The following is a 19,350-nucleotide window of genomic DNA, read 5'->3' as shown; positions in this document are numbered from 1 at the left end:
ATGGGGCACTATTCCTACCACTGACACCAACAATGGAGCACTATTCCTACCACTGACACCAACAATGGAGCACTATTCCTCCCACTGACACCAACAATGGGGCACTATTCCTACCACTGACACCAACAATGGGGCACTATTCCTACCACTGACACCAACAATGGGGCACTATTCCTACCACTGACACCAACAATGGGGCACTATTTCTTCCACTGATACCAACAATGGGTCACTCTTCCACCCACTGACGCCAACAATGGGGCACTAATCCTTCCACTGACACTAACAATGGGGCTGTAAGGGATTTCCAGCAAGAAGAAACGCGATTAGGAATGCGCATGCGCATAAAGATTCCCGCAGGAGAATTGCCAGTTGTGGGCATGCGCACAGAAATGCACGATTGCGCACACGCACGCATACGTGCACACGCACAGCGAAGATTGGCGCCAGATGGCCAGGTGGAATCTGAAAGAGGCTGCTTGATGGTGTATGCAGAGCCTGACTCTTGTTCCCGGGGATGTCCAGAGCTGTGAAAGTGAGTGTCTTTTCTGTCACCAGGGTGGGGGGGTTGCCAGTGTGTATGGAGTGGTGGTAGTGGAAGGCTCTCTCGGGTGGGGGGGGGATGGGGTGAGTTGTTGTTCAATGTCAGGCTCTTATTGTGGGGGAGGGGGTGTTTGTCAGTGTCAAGGTCTCTCCGTGGGGTGGAGACGATTTTTGTGTTTCCTAGGGCAGCACAAAACCTAAATACACCACTGCTATAGTGATGTAGTAGGTAGTAGGAAGAACAACAGTTAGCGGCAGAGACACATCATACAACACACCTTGTAGTGTCAGATAGGAGCAGTATCAACATCTTTAGAAGGATATGAAGATTTGACTTATAATTTATTTATTACAGGTACTTATATAGCACTGTCAATTTACACAGTGGTTTACATACATATTGTACATTCACATCAGAACCTAACCCTCAAGGATCTTACAATCTAATGTCCCCAACTCATATTCATACATACACATACTAGGAGCCAATTTTGACAGGAGCCAATTAAACAACCAGCATGTCTTTGGAATGTAGGAGGAAACCACAGTACCTCAAGGAACCCCACACAGGCACAGGGAGAACATGCAGACTCCAGTCAGGTAGGGCGGTGGTTGGGATATCTGACTCTTTTTCAGGCTAGCCTGCTTAACGTTCTCAGCAAATAACTAAAATACATACCAGGGGCGGACTGACAACTCATGGGGCCCCCGGGCAATAGGGGATCATGGGGCCCCTGTGTCCTTGCCCAAACTCAAAAAAGCCTATGAAAAAGGTACCAGGGGCATCTCATGGGGCCCCCTACTGACCCTGGGCCCTCGGGCAGTGCCCGAGTTTCCAAATGGTCTGTCCGCCCTTGATACATACTTTTTTGTGAAGGTACATGCTCTAGAATTGCTGTCCTGCCCTTGACGTCTGTCAATCAGAACAAGCATGAAGAATGGAAATTCAGACATTTCACATTTAAACCAATACATGCTTGTTCCATGTCAGTGACCCAGTAGGTGGAAAAGCAAAAATCAGGATGGCAGCCCTGAAACCAGTATAATTAAAAATAATCAGAAATGTCAGCTTCTAGAATTCTACCCTTGTATGAAAAGCAAAAGGAAAATGGCAAGGAAAACGACAAGATACTGTTGTTATCAAATCTCTGGTCAGTGGTGAAAGGGTCAATGTGAACAACAGAGGGGGATATTAATCCTGCAGACAGTGGAATGAGTGATGACCAGGAGATGTGAAAAATAAACCAGGTAGCATGAATAGACAGTATCAGTTTCTAAAACTCTCTAAGTGAAACACAGAAAGCAAGGGTCCAGGTATCAAATCTTTGTGGTTCAAACAGAGAAAACCAGGTTGCTGTGGTGGGGAGCAAAGCCAGGGCACTCAAAATGATTGTTGCAAGGTTGCTGCATTGTAACAGTCTTTCCTATTCGGGAACACTATGGATCTTTATTTTATTTTATTTTACTTTTCAGTCCTTTCTTCTGTTTTATTCTAATTGTTAATAATGCAATGTGCCCCTAATTTCCCTTACTTATGAATGATGCAGCTCATTAATAATTTTTCCCAAAATAATTGTTTACATACTTTCTCATATAATTTTTTTGCCGTTATGTTTAGCACAGTGTTATTAGACGTTTTGAACTACCTCCATTCTATGTGCGTATATGTATGAAATCCCCCAGTCTCCCTACAGTATTGAAAAAGGTGCAAATCTCTAAAAAGGCATTGCCTAGCAACCCCTGACAACACCCTGCAACCTGGAAGAACCTCTCAGTATCATAGTATGCATGCTGAAGATTGTCACTTTGCCCTACTGCTGTCTAAAATTTTTATCTTTCCCTGCCAGCTATTTGACAGCTTTCCCTGTTATTAAATCTGACTTTGGTCCCCGCCACAGTGAGCTGATTATCTGTGTTTGGACCACTAATATTTGATTCCTGGACCCTTGCTTACTATGTGTTTCACTTCTAGTAAGTAGACTTCTAGAAACGGTTTGATACATTTTTCTTGAGCAATCCACTGTCAGGGCACTGCCTATTCATGCTACCAGAATTCTACCCATCTTTACATTACTACTTGATTGAACATCATATCTTGTCTTTTAAAGATTGTTTTTACTTTGCAGTAGCGCCTTGTGACCGTTTTCAGGTTATTGGTAAGTACATTTTTTTAAATTTTTTCTGACTATATAGGCTACAACAAACCATAAATAGATAGGTGCTTGCTCAATAAAATATATATACTGTGACATAAATGTATAACTACAAAATTAAATATATAGTGCTCTCCCAACACCACATGTAACAATTATGTAAATACAGGGTATAATATAGTCCAAAGGCTGTAAATGAAGTCCCATAGCAGGGTGTCACATAAATCCAGTGAATTCTTCTCCACCACTCTTGAGTAATATGTGAATTTTCCACTCACCACCAGAAGGTGTTGACCCACACTTTGGGTGGTCAAATCACGCTAGATAATCAAATGGTGTATGGATTCCCAACTGCAGGCTCTCATACGATGGATCTCCAAACTCCCCTTCTTATAGTAGCTCTCAAGGAAGCTCAAATAAAAGCATGTTTCATAAAAATGTTCTAAGTGTAATATTTATTAAGAACCATGGTTCAAATAATGAGTAAAATTGCACTCACATATTATGGTGCCTATGTCCCGGCACCAGTCTGTGCAGCCGATATGAGAACATTGGTATCAATGTGGAAAGTCATGACATGATGGCATGCCATGACATGATGGACGCTCCAAGCTCCAAGCCCTATATATTTTATTTTGTAATAATATATTTATGTCACAGTATATATATTTTATTGAACAAGTGCCTATCTATTTATGGAGTGTTTCTGTTACTTAATAGGGGCAGCTGCCATTACTGCCTGAATATGGCAGAAATTACAATTTTATTCTAGCACATACCTACACTAGGTTTTACAGGCGCCACAATATTGCTTATTTTGATTCATATATTGGCTACAAGTCTAGGCTGATCACCATATCAGCAAATGTGCTTAAAGGGTAACTATCATGTTTTTGGGTCAATTTTTTTTTTCTTTTCTTGAAAGTTATACATTTTTAAACGAAAGAGACAGTGCAGCACAAACACAAGCTTCCTTTTAGACCCTTTTATGGAAACCTCAACTGGAGCCATATGGGAAGAGGGAAATGTGGCGAATAAGACACTGTTGTGTAATTACTAGATTTTTTTTAATGTACTGCAAAACTTGAAATGTGCGACAAAGACCCTAAATCGCCACCAGTTGGCTGAAAATGAGAATACATAATATTTATAAGCAAACTGAATTGATTTTCTTTTTCCTTTTCCTCTTTGTTCATTCTTTGAAACAGTGTATCACTGCCTTACTATGTGCTTCTGCCTATACAGGGCAAGGTTATTGGTTCAATTTATAGTAGCCATTGCCAGCAGCAAATACCTTCACTTTGTTCCTTACTGCCCAGTTCAACCACTTGGAGCAAAAAACACGCCTATGTAGGTAATAGCCTAGTGTGGCACATACTCATCCATGTCTGGATGTATGGGGTATATTTTTCGGCTTCTGTGGGAAAGTAAAGGAAAAGTAAGTGTATGCTAGGTATATTAAAGGGATTTGACAAGCCTGTTGTTTAGCTTTAAAACAATACTACCGTACCTAAAACCAAAAATTGCCTGTCACCCCTTCCTCATTTTTCTCTCCATTTGGTCACTCAGGTTCTGACATCACAGTGATGATAAAATCTGCAGATACAGAGCTGGTGATGAAGCTTCCATTTGGTTCTCACACACAAGAATTCCTGCAAAAAGTCAATCTTTTACTTGAAGGTGAGGCACAACAATTACACCAAAATGTTGCTTCTTCTTCTAAGTATCATTAACTATGACAACCTGATTGCTCTACAGACAATGCCTATGTCCCTGTTTCACTTGGCACTAGGGAGTTTATTTGCCCCAACACAGATTAGACCCCGAATTGTAACCTTAAGGTTTTAGGTTAACCTACACTTTAACAATAAATTTGTACTGTTGATAAGTTTCCCTTAGGGGCAGAAAAGCTCACTGTGTGAAAACCTAAGCTAACCTAAGTCGGGTAGCAGCAAAAAAAAAAAAAAAAAAAGAAAAAAAGATTAAAGGTAATTTCATTTTATAAAGTGCATGGTCATAAAATGTTTATCTTGAAAGCTGCCAAACTGAACTGAATGGCTTCTGAAATAGAGATAAAAACATGTATTGCCATCGGCAGAATGATTTTAGTTGAGCGCTGTTTGTTTCTGAATGTGGTGTTCTCAAACATATACTTTTTTATTGTGGATTGTACTGTATCTTGTTAATTTAAATTCAATAGAAGTGCAAGTTAGAAGAATAGAAACCCTGGGAGAATCTTATAAACTGAGATCTTTAAAATCCTAAGAATGTTTCATATTTTATTATTACACTGGTCCAGCTTTGCACAATGGAAGTATGCATACCTAATGCGCTACTACAGTAATAGTTTTGATCTTCTGGGTCTTGTTCAGGTTCTATGCAAGCAGCTTCCCCTCTGCACACTGGCTATAAGGGCTTCACTCACTTGGCACTGCTGCCAATAAAAGACCGCCTTGTGTTTTCCTGTGAATACAGGGCACTCTCTGGTTTGATTAGGTAGAGTGGAGGGGTGATGACATCACCATCTCCACTTCGTCCAATCAAAGAATGCTTTATATTCTCTGAGGAAAATCCAGGGAGTTCGGCAGAAGTGCCAAGTGAATGACAACTGTGGTCATTGTGCAGAGGGGAAGCAATTCACACAAGACCTGGAAGACTGTATTAACGTTGACTACTACTGTAAATGTCAGCTTCTCCAGCAACCCATCTTTGAGATAGTCATACTTAAATTATTTAAAGTTGGATCAATGTAATATACAGTGGTACTCAAAATGTTGCATTCCCTTGGAGAATTGATAACAGTTTGTACCAAAGAGAACATGAGTGAGCAGGCAAAGGAAAAATAGAAAGAGGTTGCCCAACTGCCGCACACCTCTGCCGGGCCAACTGGTAAGAAGGTAAAAGCAGCCTCAGCTCAATTCATCCAGGCTCATCCATGTCTCCAACATGTTTTGCCACACCCCTGGGACTTAATCATAGAGATCAGTGAGCAGACAAAACACGTTTCTTTTATTTCTTGTGGGATTCAAATTCAGCTGTAGGTCATAACAGAATGGCACAATCATAAAACAAAACATGGCAACAAGTAAACAAATTAAATGACTCCTGTTCAAAAGTCTGCATACTCTTAGTTCTTAATACTCTGTATTGCCCCCTTTAGCATCAATGACAGTGTGTAATCTTTTGTAATAGTTGTCTATGAGGCCCCTAATTCTTGCAGGTGGTATAGCTGCCCACTTGGCTTGGCAAAATGGCTCCAGGTCATGCAAAGTCTTTGGCCATTTTGCATGAACTGCACATCTCCCCAGAGTGGCTTGATGCTACTCAGGTCAGGAAACTGGTGTGTCCATTCTAGAACCTTCACCTTTGTCTTCTGTAACCACTGGAGGGTCAACTTGGTCTTGTATTTAGGGTCATTGTTATGCTGGAAAGTCCAAGAGCATCCCATACGCAGCTTTTCTGCAGAAGAATGCAAATTGTCTGCTAGTATTTTCTGAAAGCAAGCTGCATTCACCTTGCCATCAATTTTCACAAGATTCCCTGTGCCTTTAGAGCTACCACACCCCCAAAACATCAGTGAGCCACCACCAGACTTCACAGTGGGGATGGTATTCTTGTTGCTGTTGACCCCTTTCCAAACATAGTGCTTATGGTTGTGACCATAAAGCTCTATTTTGGTCTCATCTCAGATTACACTGTGCCAGAAGCTGTGAGGCATGTCAAGATGTTGTCAGACATATTGTCACCAGGCTTGTTTGTGGCACTGGCTCAGTAAAGGCTTCTTTCTGGCAACTCTGTAGAGTTCCTGTAGATCCCCAAATTTTCCATTTCAAGTGATTGAGCAGTACTGATTGGCATATTCAAGGCTTTTCCATCTTTATAAAGTTTAATTACTTTGTTACGCAGGTATTATTTTTTTCATTCTGTTTATTGAGTTTGCAATAAAGTACTAAAAGCGCCCATGCAGGGCAACAATTACCTTTGTGTGTGTGGCTCATGTAACAACCACAAAACTGTAGTAAGGAAAGGAAATGCTACCCCTCAGAGAGAGGCCAACCTGGCCACGGAGAACCCTCCCCCCCCAATCATCAAGAAACCATATCAATATGAAACAAATGGAGACAGCTTACAATCTAGCCATGAAATTATTATGAAGCCATTTGGACCATACTTTGGTAAACATTTTAGGACATCCTCTGTGAGAATAAGTATATTTGTATAAGGGAAGGGTTGTATTGACCAGCTGTTGCCAAAACACTACTGTTGGGGGAATGGGCTTTTTCCAGGTAAGGGTAATGGCCTTTCTGGCATAAAACAGGAGAAGCCCAAATAAAGTTCGCTCAGCTAATGTAGGGGCAAGATCTTCAACTAAGCCCAAAAGACAGATGCATAAAGAGGGAGAAAATTCAATTCCAGAGATGGAGTCAATGATGCTGACAACAGATCCCCAATATTGGGATAGTTGGATCTATTTTGTGAACTCTATAAGGGGTGCAGTAGGCTTTATGTACTATTTTAACCACTTGCCTACAGAGCACTTATACCCCCTTCCTGCCCAGGCCAATTTTCAGCTTTCAGCGCTGTCACACTTTGAATGACAATTGCATAATCATGCAACACTGTACCCATATGAAATTTTTATCATTTTTTTGAGACAGATAGAGCTTTCTTTTGGTGGTATTTAATCACCTCTGAGTTTTTACATTTTTGCTAAACAAACCAAAAACTGAAAAATTTGAAAAAAAAACCTTTTTTTTAGTTTTTGTTATAAAATTTTGTAAATAAGTGATTTTTCTCCTTCACTGATATGCGCTAATAAAGCTGCAGTGATGGACACTGATAGGCTGCACTGATGGGCACTGATAGGTGGCACTGATGAGGAGGCACTGGTAGGTGGCACTGATGGGCATTGACAGGTATCACTGATGGTCACTGAAAGGCAGCACTCATATATGGCACTGATAGGCGACACTGATAGGCAGCACTGACTGGCACTGTTAGGCGGCACTGATAGGCAGCACTGATGGACACTGATTGGTGGCACTAATGTGTACTGATAGGTGGTACTGACTGGCACTGATGATCAGTGTACGTGTCCCCTCTGAGGAATGCCAATTACCGGCTCTCCTCTCGAGCTGTCAGCATGACAGCTCGAGAGGAGAGAAATGCCGATAACCGGTATTTCCCTATTTACATGTGATCAGCTGTGATTGGACACAGCTGTTCACATGACTGAGCCGACATCTTTGGCTCTTTCCGTTGATCCGCTGTGTCTGAGGGACGCAGCGCACTCCCGGAGCCGCGCACGTGTGGTTGCAGTGAGAGGACATCATATGATGTCCTCCCAGAATGAGAGAACCGCCTTGCGCCTGTCATTTCCTTATATGGCGGACAGGAGGCAGTTAAATTGAATAAACCCATCCCCAAGGGAGACAAGCTGTTTAAATGGAAAATCCCAGATGTTCAATCAATTGTCCCCATCTAAATCTGGTATATTGGCCAGCCATCTATTTCAGAGGGAGGTTAGGTCTGTAAGAGTGACCATACACAAGTGTTTATACAAAACAGACACGGGTTTATCAGAACCATATGATCTCAAAACATCCTCAAGGGCAGATATGTTTAAAATCACCTGAGAATTAGAAAATTGACTACCAAAAGCAAGGGATAGCTGCCACTATCGAAAAAAATGTGTCACAGGGACATTGTATTTCATGTGAATACTTGGAAATGAAAGAAGTTTGCGCTGGTTGTTACGCAGTTATTTTGACAGTTCTTTTCTGATCCCCATGGCTTAGTATCTAGCCTGCTCAGTGCATCCATGTGAGAGCAAACAAACTCATTGACTATTTATACACAGACACTAATTGCAATTTAAAAAGTCACAGATGTGGGAAATTAACCTTTAATTGCCATATAAACCTGTGTCTGTCACCAAGGCCAAACATTCCAGGGTATGTAAACTTTTGATCATGGCCATTTGGGTGATTTGTGATTTAAAAAGAAGCCCAAATAACTATGTGATAATAAATGGCTTCATGTGATCATTAACCTTAAATAAAAGACAGTTTTTGGCATGATCAGTCACTGTTTCAATATCAAGGCCAAAATTTCACTATTTCTGCCAGGGTATGCAAACGTTTGAGCACAACTGTACGTCACTACTGGAGTTCAGCTTTAAAGGAAACTAGTGCTGAAGAAATGCATAAGCTTCTACTGCTAAATTCTACTTTTCAAAATTCAACATAATCTCAGAGTCACTTACCTGGAACACATGTGAGATTAGGAGTTGTGACTATACTGTCTGCATGCTTGTTCTAGGTCAGCGACTATTGAGGCTAGACAGCCAGGCAACTAGCATTCTCAGAAAGAGGTCAGCAATGACCTGCTCCATATTTCCCTTGGCACAGAGCTCCTTTAAAGGATAATCAATTTCTGGTAGGGGAAGGGCTCCACTGCCTGGCCTGGACCAACTTAGTGTATCTAGGCACTGACATACCGTACATAGCGGTACGGTCTGCACTGCCATTATACCTAAAGGACCATTTTAGCACAGACCTTGGGCCTATCAACTCAGCATTTAAAACTGCAATTTTCCTTTCAGCACTCTAGAAAGTTTGTCGTTCTTTGCTAAGAATCAGTAAGTTGCAACATATGAGCTTTGTTCAAGATCTAAATAAAATTACATAACAGTGTAAAATGTTATAGCAACTTCAGGATAGGCTGTTTGGCTAGGTGTTTTGTGTGTATAGTCTCATAATAACAAATTCAAGGATTCCTCTAGTAATGATTTCATTATGTCATTGAAATACACTGCTCAAAAAAATTAAAGGAACACTTTGAAAATACATCAGATCTCAATGGGAAAAAATATCATGCTGGATATCTATACTAATATGGACTGGGTAATGTGCTAGGAACGTAAGGATGCCCCATCGTTTGATGGAAATGAAAATTATCAACCTACAGAGGACTGAATTGAAAGACACCCCGAAAATCAAAGTGAAAAAATGATGCAGCAGGCTAGTCCATTTTGCTGCAATTTCATTGCAGCAACTCAAATTGGTACTCAGTAGTTTGTATGGATCCCGCATGCTTATATGCATGCCTGACAACGTCGGGCATGCTCCTAATGAGAGGACGGATGGTGTCCTGGGGTGTTTCCTCCCAGATCTGGACCAGGGCATCACTGAGCTCCTGGACAGTCTGAGGTGTAACCTGGCAGCATGGGATGGAGAAAAACATGATATCCCAGAGGTGTTCTATTGGATTTAGGTCAGGCAAGAGTAGTTGCCATTCAATGGTATCAATTCCTTCATCCTCCAGGAACTGCTTGCATACTCTCGCCACATGAGGCCGGGCATTGTCATGCACAAGGAGGAACCCAGGACCCACTGCTCCAGCGTAGGGTCTGACAATGGGTCCAAGGATTTCATCCCAATGCGTAATGGCAGCCAGGGTGCCATTGTCTAGCCTGTCGAGGTCTGTGCATCCCTCCATGGATGGATGGATATGCCTCCCCAGACCATCACTGACCCACCACCAAAACGGTCATGCTGAATGATGTTGCAGGCAGCATAACGTTCTCAATGGACCCTTTCACTTCTATCACATGTGCTCAAGGTGAAAAGCACAGGGCGCTAGTGGTGGACCTGCCAATTCTGGCGTTCAATGGCAAATGCCAATCGAGCTCTATAGTGCCACGCAGTGGGCACAGGGCCCATTAGAGGACGTTGGGCCTCAGACCACCCTCATGAAGTGTGTTTCTGATTGTTTGGTCAGAGACATTCATACCAGTGGCCTGCTGGAGGTCATTTTGTAGGGCTCTGGCAGTGCTCATCCTGTTCCTCTTTGCACAAAGGAGCAGATACAGGTCCTGTTGATGAGTTAAGGACCTTCTACAGCCCTGTCCAGCTCTCCTAGAGTAACTGCCTGTCTGCCTGTAACCTTCTGGCAATGGCACGTATTGATGTGCCATCCTGGAGGTTTTGGACTGCCTGTGCAAACTCTGTAGGGTCCAGGTATCTCCTCATGCTACCAGTAGTGACACTGACCCTAGCCAAATGCAAAACTAGTGAAAAACTGTCAGAAAAAGATGAGTAGGCCTCCAACTGTAAAACATTCCGATTTTGGATGTGGTCTCATTTCAGTTCATTAATTTCATTAACACCAAAGCAGCTGAAACTGGTTAACAACCCCCTCTGCTACTTAACTGACCAGATCAATATCCCAGGAGTTTAATTGACTTGATGCTATACTCCGATTAAAAAGTGTTCCTTTAATGTTTTTGATCAGTGTATATGCTATTTCTATGAATTACTGTGGAAAATACCAATAATGAGAGTTTTATAAATGGTACATACATAAAATCAGAACACAATGGCAATTATTTGAAGAAATAAATGTGTTACCAGTCAAGAGTTATCTAGGAATTACTTATAGCCATGCAATCAGAGAAACATCTTGCGATTTATAGAGCACAAAGCCAAAAGGTCAAAGAATTCCTTATTAGTTAAGAAGGCTGTCCTGTATTTTATTCCCAAGCCTGAGGGAGGGAGGGGGATCTTTCAGTCAACTCCCAAGTGGCTCTAGTAGCTATGGAATGCAAGTGTTTAACACTTTGATTGCTGTATGTCTTTTTTACATTTTACTTTTTTTTATAACATGACATTTAAATTTTTTTATAACATGTACATATCTGTGTTTAAATATAATGTCGGAAAACATTTCCAATTTATTATCCCCAAAGCACTTTCTTAAGTCGGCCATAAAAGAATATTGCTCTATTTCCCCTCCCTCCTAGATTGTAAGCTCGAAAGAGCAGGGCCCTTGAATCCCTTGTGTTTTGTATTATTACTGTATTGTCTCTTGTTCTGTCCCCCACTATAATGTACAGCGCTGAGCAAACCTTTTAGCGCTATATAAATGCTGTATAATAATAATAATAATTTCCCCATCAGCACAATCGGTGTTGATGGGGGAATCCCTCCTGCAGAGCGGAAGGGTGGGTGGGGAAGCCATCCCTACCGGGAGAACACAGTGATTACTACGAGCTAGCAATAATCACACATAAAATCTGTCAGACTAGTTGTACTTTCAGCCTGCCCATACATGTTCGAATCTCAGCCAGCCCCTACTGAACCGGCCAAGATTTAAACCAGCTTTAGATTTCAAGTTTCCCTCTGAACTATTTCTATAACATGACACATATAAATCAATTTACCATCACTTCCTGTCGAGTGAAATCATTGTCACAGGACATAAAGTTAGGAAAAATCTCAGAGCCCTAGATCACAGTTAAAACCTAACAGGGATTTTAACCTATCCCCTTCCTACTGGAGATTAGCTCATGTTCAGATGGTCTTCTGAATCCATATGGACAACCATATGTGGCCAAGGAATTACTAATTTAGCCATACATTAACACTCCCCTTGTATATGTGCAGCTACAGGGTGGGTAGTGCCTTCATTGCAGATGATTGGCCCATTACAGGTGACAGCTTCTTGGCAGGCTCAGCCATGTGGGTTCAGAAGAGCATCTGAACATGCCCAAGCACATCCCTACTCCCCACACCATGCAACACTATACAAAAAAAACAGTTTTTGCTGGACATATACTTTGAGCCTAGGTTACACTAGTGCTGCTGCACAATCACACATTATTTGAAGCCCGTTTATCACATGTTTTGAAGGACTTTCATGCAAATAGTCCTTAAAGTGAAATTTCAACCCTAATAGTTTTCTCCAGTTTTGGATAGTGTAGTAGAAGTAGAAACAAAATCTCACTTTGTTGTCTGTTGACACGGAGACAGAATGTGGAAATCCAAAATGTTATATTTCTCACTGGATCATGAAGAACATGATTAGAGGGGAAAATCTTCCAATGGAGACACTTGTTTTATTCATTACAGGCACTTATGTAGCACCGACCATAAACACAGCACTTTACATTACATTATATTGCCAAAAGTATTGGGGCACCCCTCCAAATCATTGGATTCAGGTATTCAAATCACCTCCATGGCCACAGGTGTATAAAATCAAGCACCTAGGCATGCAGACTGCTTCTACAAACATTTGTAAAAGAATGGGTCTTTCTCGGGAGTGTATTCAAGCGTGGAACTGTGACAGGTTGCCACCTGTGCAATAAGTTCATCCATGAAATTTCCTTGCTACTAAATATTCCACAGTCAACTGTTAGTGGTATTATAACAAAGTGGAAGCAACTGGGAACAACAGCAACTCAGCTACGAAGTGGCAGGCCACGTAAAATGACAGAGGGGTCAGTGCATGCTGAAGCGCACAGTTTTGCAGAAGTCCCCAACTGTCTGCAGAGTCAACAGTTAAAGACCTCCAAACTTTCTGTGGCCTTAAGATTAGCACAACAACAGTGCGTAGAGAGCTTCATGGAATGGGTTTCCATGGTCGAGCAGGTGCATCAAAGCCTTACATCACCAAGTACAATGCAAAGCGTGAGATGCAGTGGTGTAAAGCACACTGCCACTGGACTCTAGAGCAGTGGAGACATGTTCTCTGGAGTGACGAATTATGCTTCTCTGTCTGGCAATCTGATGGATGTGTCTGGGTTTGGTGGTTGCCAGGAGAATGGTGTAAAGTGTAAAGTTTGGTGGAGGGGGGATTATGGTGTGGGGTTGTTTTTCAGGGGTTGGGCTTGGACCTTTAGTTTCAGTGAAGGGAAGTCTTAAGGTGTTAGCATACCAAGACATTTTGGAATATTTCATCCTCCCAGCTTTGTGGGAACACTTTGGGGATGGCCCCTTCCTGTTCTAACATGACTGCACACCAGTGACAAAGCAAGGTCTATAACGACATGGATGAGTCCTGACTTCAACCCGCTAGAACACCTTTGGGATGAATAAGAGCAGAGACTGCGAGCCAGGCCTTCTCATCCAACATCAGTGCCTGACCTTACAATTGCGCTTCTGGAAGAATGGTCAAACATTCCCATAGACACACTCCTAAACCTTGTGGACAGCCTTCCCAGAAGAGTTGAAGCTGTTATAGCAGCAAAGGGTGGGCCAACTCAATATTGAACCCTACGGACTCAGACTGGGATGCCATTAAAGTTCATGTGCGTGTAAAGGCAGACATCCCAGTACTTTTGGCAATATAGTGTATATGTTGCACATATCAATCAGTCCCTGACCTCAAGGAACTTACAATCTAAGGTCCTTAACTCACATTAATACATATACAATGGCCAATTTAGACAGGAGACAATTAACCTACTGGCATGTCTTTTGGAGTTTGTAGGGAGAACTCCATGCAAACTCCAGACAGTTAGTGCCATGGTTTGGATTCAAACTGACGACCCTAGTGCTGCCAGGCAGAAGTGCTAACTATTTAGCCACTGTGCTGTGAAATTGTGCAATGTGGGATTTCCACTCACTTTGAAGACAGAATCCCTACACAAGCAGCAATAAATATCTAGAGGTTCTAGATCTTTCTCTACTTTATCTAAATCTAGAAAAAAAACTTTTTTGATGGAGTTCCACTTTGACTAATAAGGGTTAGTGACAGTTGTTTAACCTCATATTTCTAATAACTTGGTTTGTAACATATCAGAATACAGAAACTCAGAGTTAGCACAAGTATGCATAAATACATCATCACAGGTTATTTCACTTAAAAGGCTAGTAGGAAACAACAGAGCAGAGTTTTTTTTCTGAATAAAGACTTTTTTATCCTGAGTACATTCTGGAGATCTAATTACATAAATATAGAATACACATACACAATATTTTCCCCAAAGTAATCTAGAATTATATGTTTTAAAATGAGAGTTTGTAGCCTAAACTAGCACTAAAACACTGAACAAATCAATATACTGTCAAAATCAATTTACTACTACAAGTGCAAACAAGTGGTATTTACATTGCCAGGAATGTTTTTGAGTGTGCAGTGTGTGAGGAAGGCAAGGGATAGACATCAACTCTTGCCAAAGTGTCAGACAAAATTACAAATGCTAAAAAAAAGTGGGAAATATAAACCCTACATACAGTATATAATCCTGTACAGGTATAAATAAAAGATCAGAGTGCATTTAGGAGAGTGTTTGCAATAGATTTTAAAGTAAAACTATAGGCATTTTTTTTTCATGTTGGATAGAGTAAGCAAGTTATAACCTCTGTCAGATTATTTTTTACCACCTGTGTCCCATTGGGGCGATTTCCCCTCACTTCCTTTCTAATAGCCAAAACAGAAAGTGAGGAAAATAACTGAAAATTAAGGGAACGCCTTGGGGAACCCAAGGTCACCAGAACTAGTGTCCCCATTAGATGATTTCCCCTCTATTACTTTTCTGGGGGCAACCCAATATTTGGGATTTTGTTTATCTTTCAATTATAACAGGGCAGCACAGTGGCTAAATGGTTAGCACTTCCACCTGGCAGTACTAGGATCATTGGTCTGAATCCCAACCTCGACGCCACCTGCCTGGAGTTTGCATGCTCTCCCTGTGCCTGTGTGAGTTTCCTTCAGCACACCAAAGACATGATGGTAGGTTAATTGGATCCTGTGTAAATTGGCCCTAGTATGTGTATGTATGAATGTATATATTTATGTAAAGCACTGCATAAATTGACGGCACTATATAAGTACCTGTAATTAAAACAAATAATGATAAACAGGACAAAAAAGAGGGTACATTTTCCTAATGGGATCACAGACAGCAATGTAAACTGACAGGTGCTGTAATCGATCTCCACTCTGTCCAAAACTAAAAAAAAAGTTTTGCCTTTAGTTGTTCTTCAATAGTCTACATTCTAAGTACTGTCTGTTTTTTGCCCATGAAATTAGTTAATAGTAGTTGTTGTAAATTGCATAATCATAGCCTTCACAATAATATGTCAAAGAAAATGTTGCCAAAATGTCAGTTTAAGTGTCTACTTATTAAAGTAAATTAGTCATTTTGATTATTTTCAGCTTCTTAGTGTAGTAGTATTTGATATGATAGGGAAATATCATCCTATAATGCCGTTTTGCTCCATCAATAAGGAATGCATGGCACCTATTTCAATTAGTACAGATCTGGACTATGATCATGGGTTATTAGTATAAAAATGTGCCATTTTGGTGTTTCATGAACTAGCAAGTGATCCTAATGACCAAGTTACCTGTCCATTATTTAGAGTAGCCTTCCTCAGCTTTTTTAACACAGAGGAACCCATAAAATATGTTTCCTGTCCCATGGAATTCCTGTTAATATATACTACATCTACAGCTCATGGTACATTAGTGTGATGGTCACTGGGAAGAATGTCCCTTACATTTCTGGTCATTAGGGAAAAACTCAACCTTACAGATAGCTAAAAAATCATTGGTGTCATTGATTACTCGTGACACCAATAATCGCAAGGAGCCTCTAGCAACCTCTGGAGAAACCATAGGGTTCCATGGAACACTGGCTGAGAGGCTGATTTAGAGGAAACCTTTCAGACATTACAATACATATACACCATGGTAAAACAGACATTGTTGAATTTTAATAAAGGTATCTCATGTCAAACAAGTAAGGAGTCCAAAGGACGCCATTAATAGATAATTCTAACGATGAAACAATTTCTCTATTTTTATTAAAGATCTCAGGATCCATTTATTAAAAAAAAGAAAAAAAAGCTGTATTTAGCTGAAAATCCATTAACACGTTAATGTGAAAAAAAAAATATTTTCACTTTGCTTTGATGGCTTTGACTTTGATATTTAATAAACTACTCAAACCAGCACTGATAAAAGCGAAGTGAAATTTTGCAATCATAAGAATGCTCAAAGCTTTATTAATAGGGCCATTAAACTAACAATCTGAATATATGTGTTTCATAGCTTTCTCTGTTTTAATGTCTAAGCAGAAGAAGCTAATGGGGTTTATAAGAGCGTTCATTTTGAAGTGAACTGAAAGGCACTGTGTATTTCTTGAGCAGCTGAGAGGTTAACAGAGGACTGACTATCTGTAGCACTGTTTCCTTTTATTTATCTTAGCAGAGACAGGAGGGTAGGGAGCACTTTCTGTAAATACTCCACATTGTTGAGTACTTTCTATCTTTCCTTGTACTGCTACCCAAGGCATGATTCTGCTTGCATTGCACAAAAAAGCCTTCATGTCTCCATGCAAGGTGTAAGGATACATAGTTATTATTTTTTACAAACTTACTTGCTTTGTTCATCCTGAAAACAATGTTGAAGCCTTCAGAAAATGACAAATCTCCAGAGGGTAAGTTTAGAGAATGCCTAATAGGCAATGGGTAGAGACTTCTACTGTGAGGCTCTAATTAGACGTCTGTCCTGCTTATATTAACATGCACTAATATATGAATCGGATTTTGTTTTAAAGTTGTCTTTCTGTATGTTGCTCAACTAGTTTATAATGTAGGTCAAGTAATTTATAGCAAATTGTAGGTTATTTGGAGATGCAGCATCCTGTTGATATACAGCAAGTGGCAAAAACAAGGGGTTTGTGATAAAAGACTGTGTGCATTTTTTCTTTTCTTTAGATCATTTGGATCATTTTTCTTTTTAATTTCTAGGGCAGGTCAGAAAATAAAAGGGACAATGGAACGGATTGCAGTAGGCATCCTAAGCACATTTCTGCTTTCTGAAAGCTGAGCTGTTCATTTTGAATTAGGAAATTTTAGCACTTAGCAGTAATAAGTGGCAAGTGTGTCCTATTATTAATAGGCAACACACATGTCGTGGACAAGTCCAGAGATTGTTAATCAAGATGGCAGACAACAGTGTTAGTATTTGCATGAAACAGTGTGTCGTAATGAATTTTCTTGTGAACGAAGGCGTAAAACCCATGGATATTTATAGAAGACTTCAAGCACAGTAAGGTGATGAAGTGCACAGCCACAATAAGACATAGAATGGTGTTAACATTTCAAAGTTGCATATGATGACCATCAGTGATGATTTCAGCCATAGTGGTTTCCAGATCACAGCAGTCTTTCCTGTGAAAATGCAGCACGTGGAATGCGTGATCCTGGACAATCAACGCATAACCTGTCATGAAATTGCACAAGAGAGAAAAATAAATGCAATTTCCACTCCTTGAAATTTGCTCTTCTATTATATAAACTCAAAAGTCCCGATTTGACTAGAATGGCACTCGTATAAAGCCAAAATGTTTCCTCTTTTTGGAAAATGTCAGGTTTTTATTCCTGCCTGTGTTTTCTCCCTTCTTATTTGTCTTGGTGACTTATCACAAGGACAGAAAGTGATAGGAAATTCAAAATGGTTCAGTTCAATGGAGGGGCCATGGAAGAATCTTTCCATGGGTACACCTGTTCTGGTGATGCCTATCTAAAGCTGGCCATAGATGGGTAGAATTTTGAATGAAAAATTTTAATTTTGTTCAACCCTGTGGGCTGACCGAAAATACCTGAGAGATTGTGGTACTAGCACAAGTGATGATTGTGCAGCAATCTCCCTGCTGTGCTATTGTGTTCTGACATGGGGACCTTCAGTCGGATGCTGGTTTTCCAGCATGCTCGTTCAACAGAATCTGGTCATGAGATCAGCTTCTGTCTGACACGCAGCTGTAAACACGGGCCGAAAGTCGGCTAGCTTCTACTGTACTGGATGACTTTGGCCGATATCCGGCCTGTGTGTACCCTGCATTTGAAAAGTTTGTTCTTTTATCTAATCATTAGTGGGTCAAATTGACGTTCCTTTTCAACTGCTTTGATGAGAAAATTCGAAGGAGCAGGATGGGAAATCTTTCTTGAATGAACAACATTCAATAGTGAATGTGGTTTTCATTTAGTAAAGTCCAGTCATTCCAAAATTGAATGTTGAAAGCAAACAAAGTAGTTCAATGACAAACGAATGTTCTGAGAATGTTCTGTGAATTTTCATAAAATTTTTCCTAAGACTTTTCCTAAGAATTTTCATTTGAAATTCTATCCATCTATGCCCAGCTTAAGAGGGTATTTCCCTTCACTATTGTAAGATTTCCTCTCACTTCTTGTTTTGTCTCAAATCATTGTTAAAACCTCATCTGGAATATGCAGTTCTATTTTTTGGACACCAATTCACAAAAAGAACATTGGGGAACTGGAAAAATTACAGAGAAGGGCAACCAAACTGATAAGAGGCATAGAGGAGCTCAGCTATGAGGAAAGATTAGAGGAACTGAATTTATTTTCTCTTGAGAAGAGGAGATTAAGGAGGGGATAAGATCAACATGTATAAATACATCAGTGGTTCATATAATGAACTTGGTGTAGAGTTATTCACCCTGAGGTCATCATAGAGGACAAGGGGGCACTCTTTATGTCTGGAGAAAAAGAAATGTAATCTCCAAACACAGAAAGGTTTCTTCACAGTAAGTGAAAATGTGGAATAGACTCCCTCAAGAGTTGGTTCTGGCCAGCTCAGTGGATTGCTTTAAAAAAGGCCTGGATTCTTTCCTGGATACAAAGAATATAACATTTATATAACTAACATTATAGGTAAAGTTGATCCAGGGAACATCTGATTGCCTCTCGGGGGATCAGGAAGGATTTTTTCCCCTGCAGGAGCAAATTGGATCATGCTTTGCTTGTTTTTTTTCCTTCCTCTGGATCAACTGTGGGTTTAGGATTATAACTTTTTTTTTTGTAACGGTTGAACTGGATGGACTTTTGTCTTTTTTCAG

At 40.5% G+C, this 19,350-nt stretch overlaps 1 protein-coding gene across 1 annotated transcript in view; it reads left to right on the top strand.

Moving 5' to 3' along the window:
• Positions 1-19,350, top strand: part of INPP5B (inositol polyphosphate-5-phosphatase B) — a 176,073-nt gene that overhangs the window by 26,166 nt on the left and 130,557 nt on the right. The window contains exons 5-6 of the mRNA XM_089688790.1: positions 2,670-2,699; positions 4,266-4,376. Of these exons, the coding sequence (XP_089544916.1) occupies positions 2,670-2,699; positions 4,266-4,376 (141 nt within the window). The remainder of the gene's footprint in view (positions 1-2,669; positions 2,700-4,265; positions 4,377-19,350) is intronic.

The sequence above is a fragment of the Staurois parvus genome, unplaced genomic scaffold (genome assembly GCF_062004578.1).
Source record: "Staurois parvus isolate SC_StPar_1 unplaced genomic scaffold, SC_StPar_1.0 ptg000454l, whole genome shotgun sequence".
Classification (NCBI taxonomy): domain Eukaryota; kingdom Metazoa; phylum Chordata; class Amphibia; order Anura; family Ranidae; genus Staurois; species Staurois parvus.
Note: the sequence above shows the minus strand (reverse complement) of the source record. Positions and strands in the feature narration are given on the sequence as shown.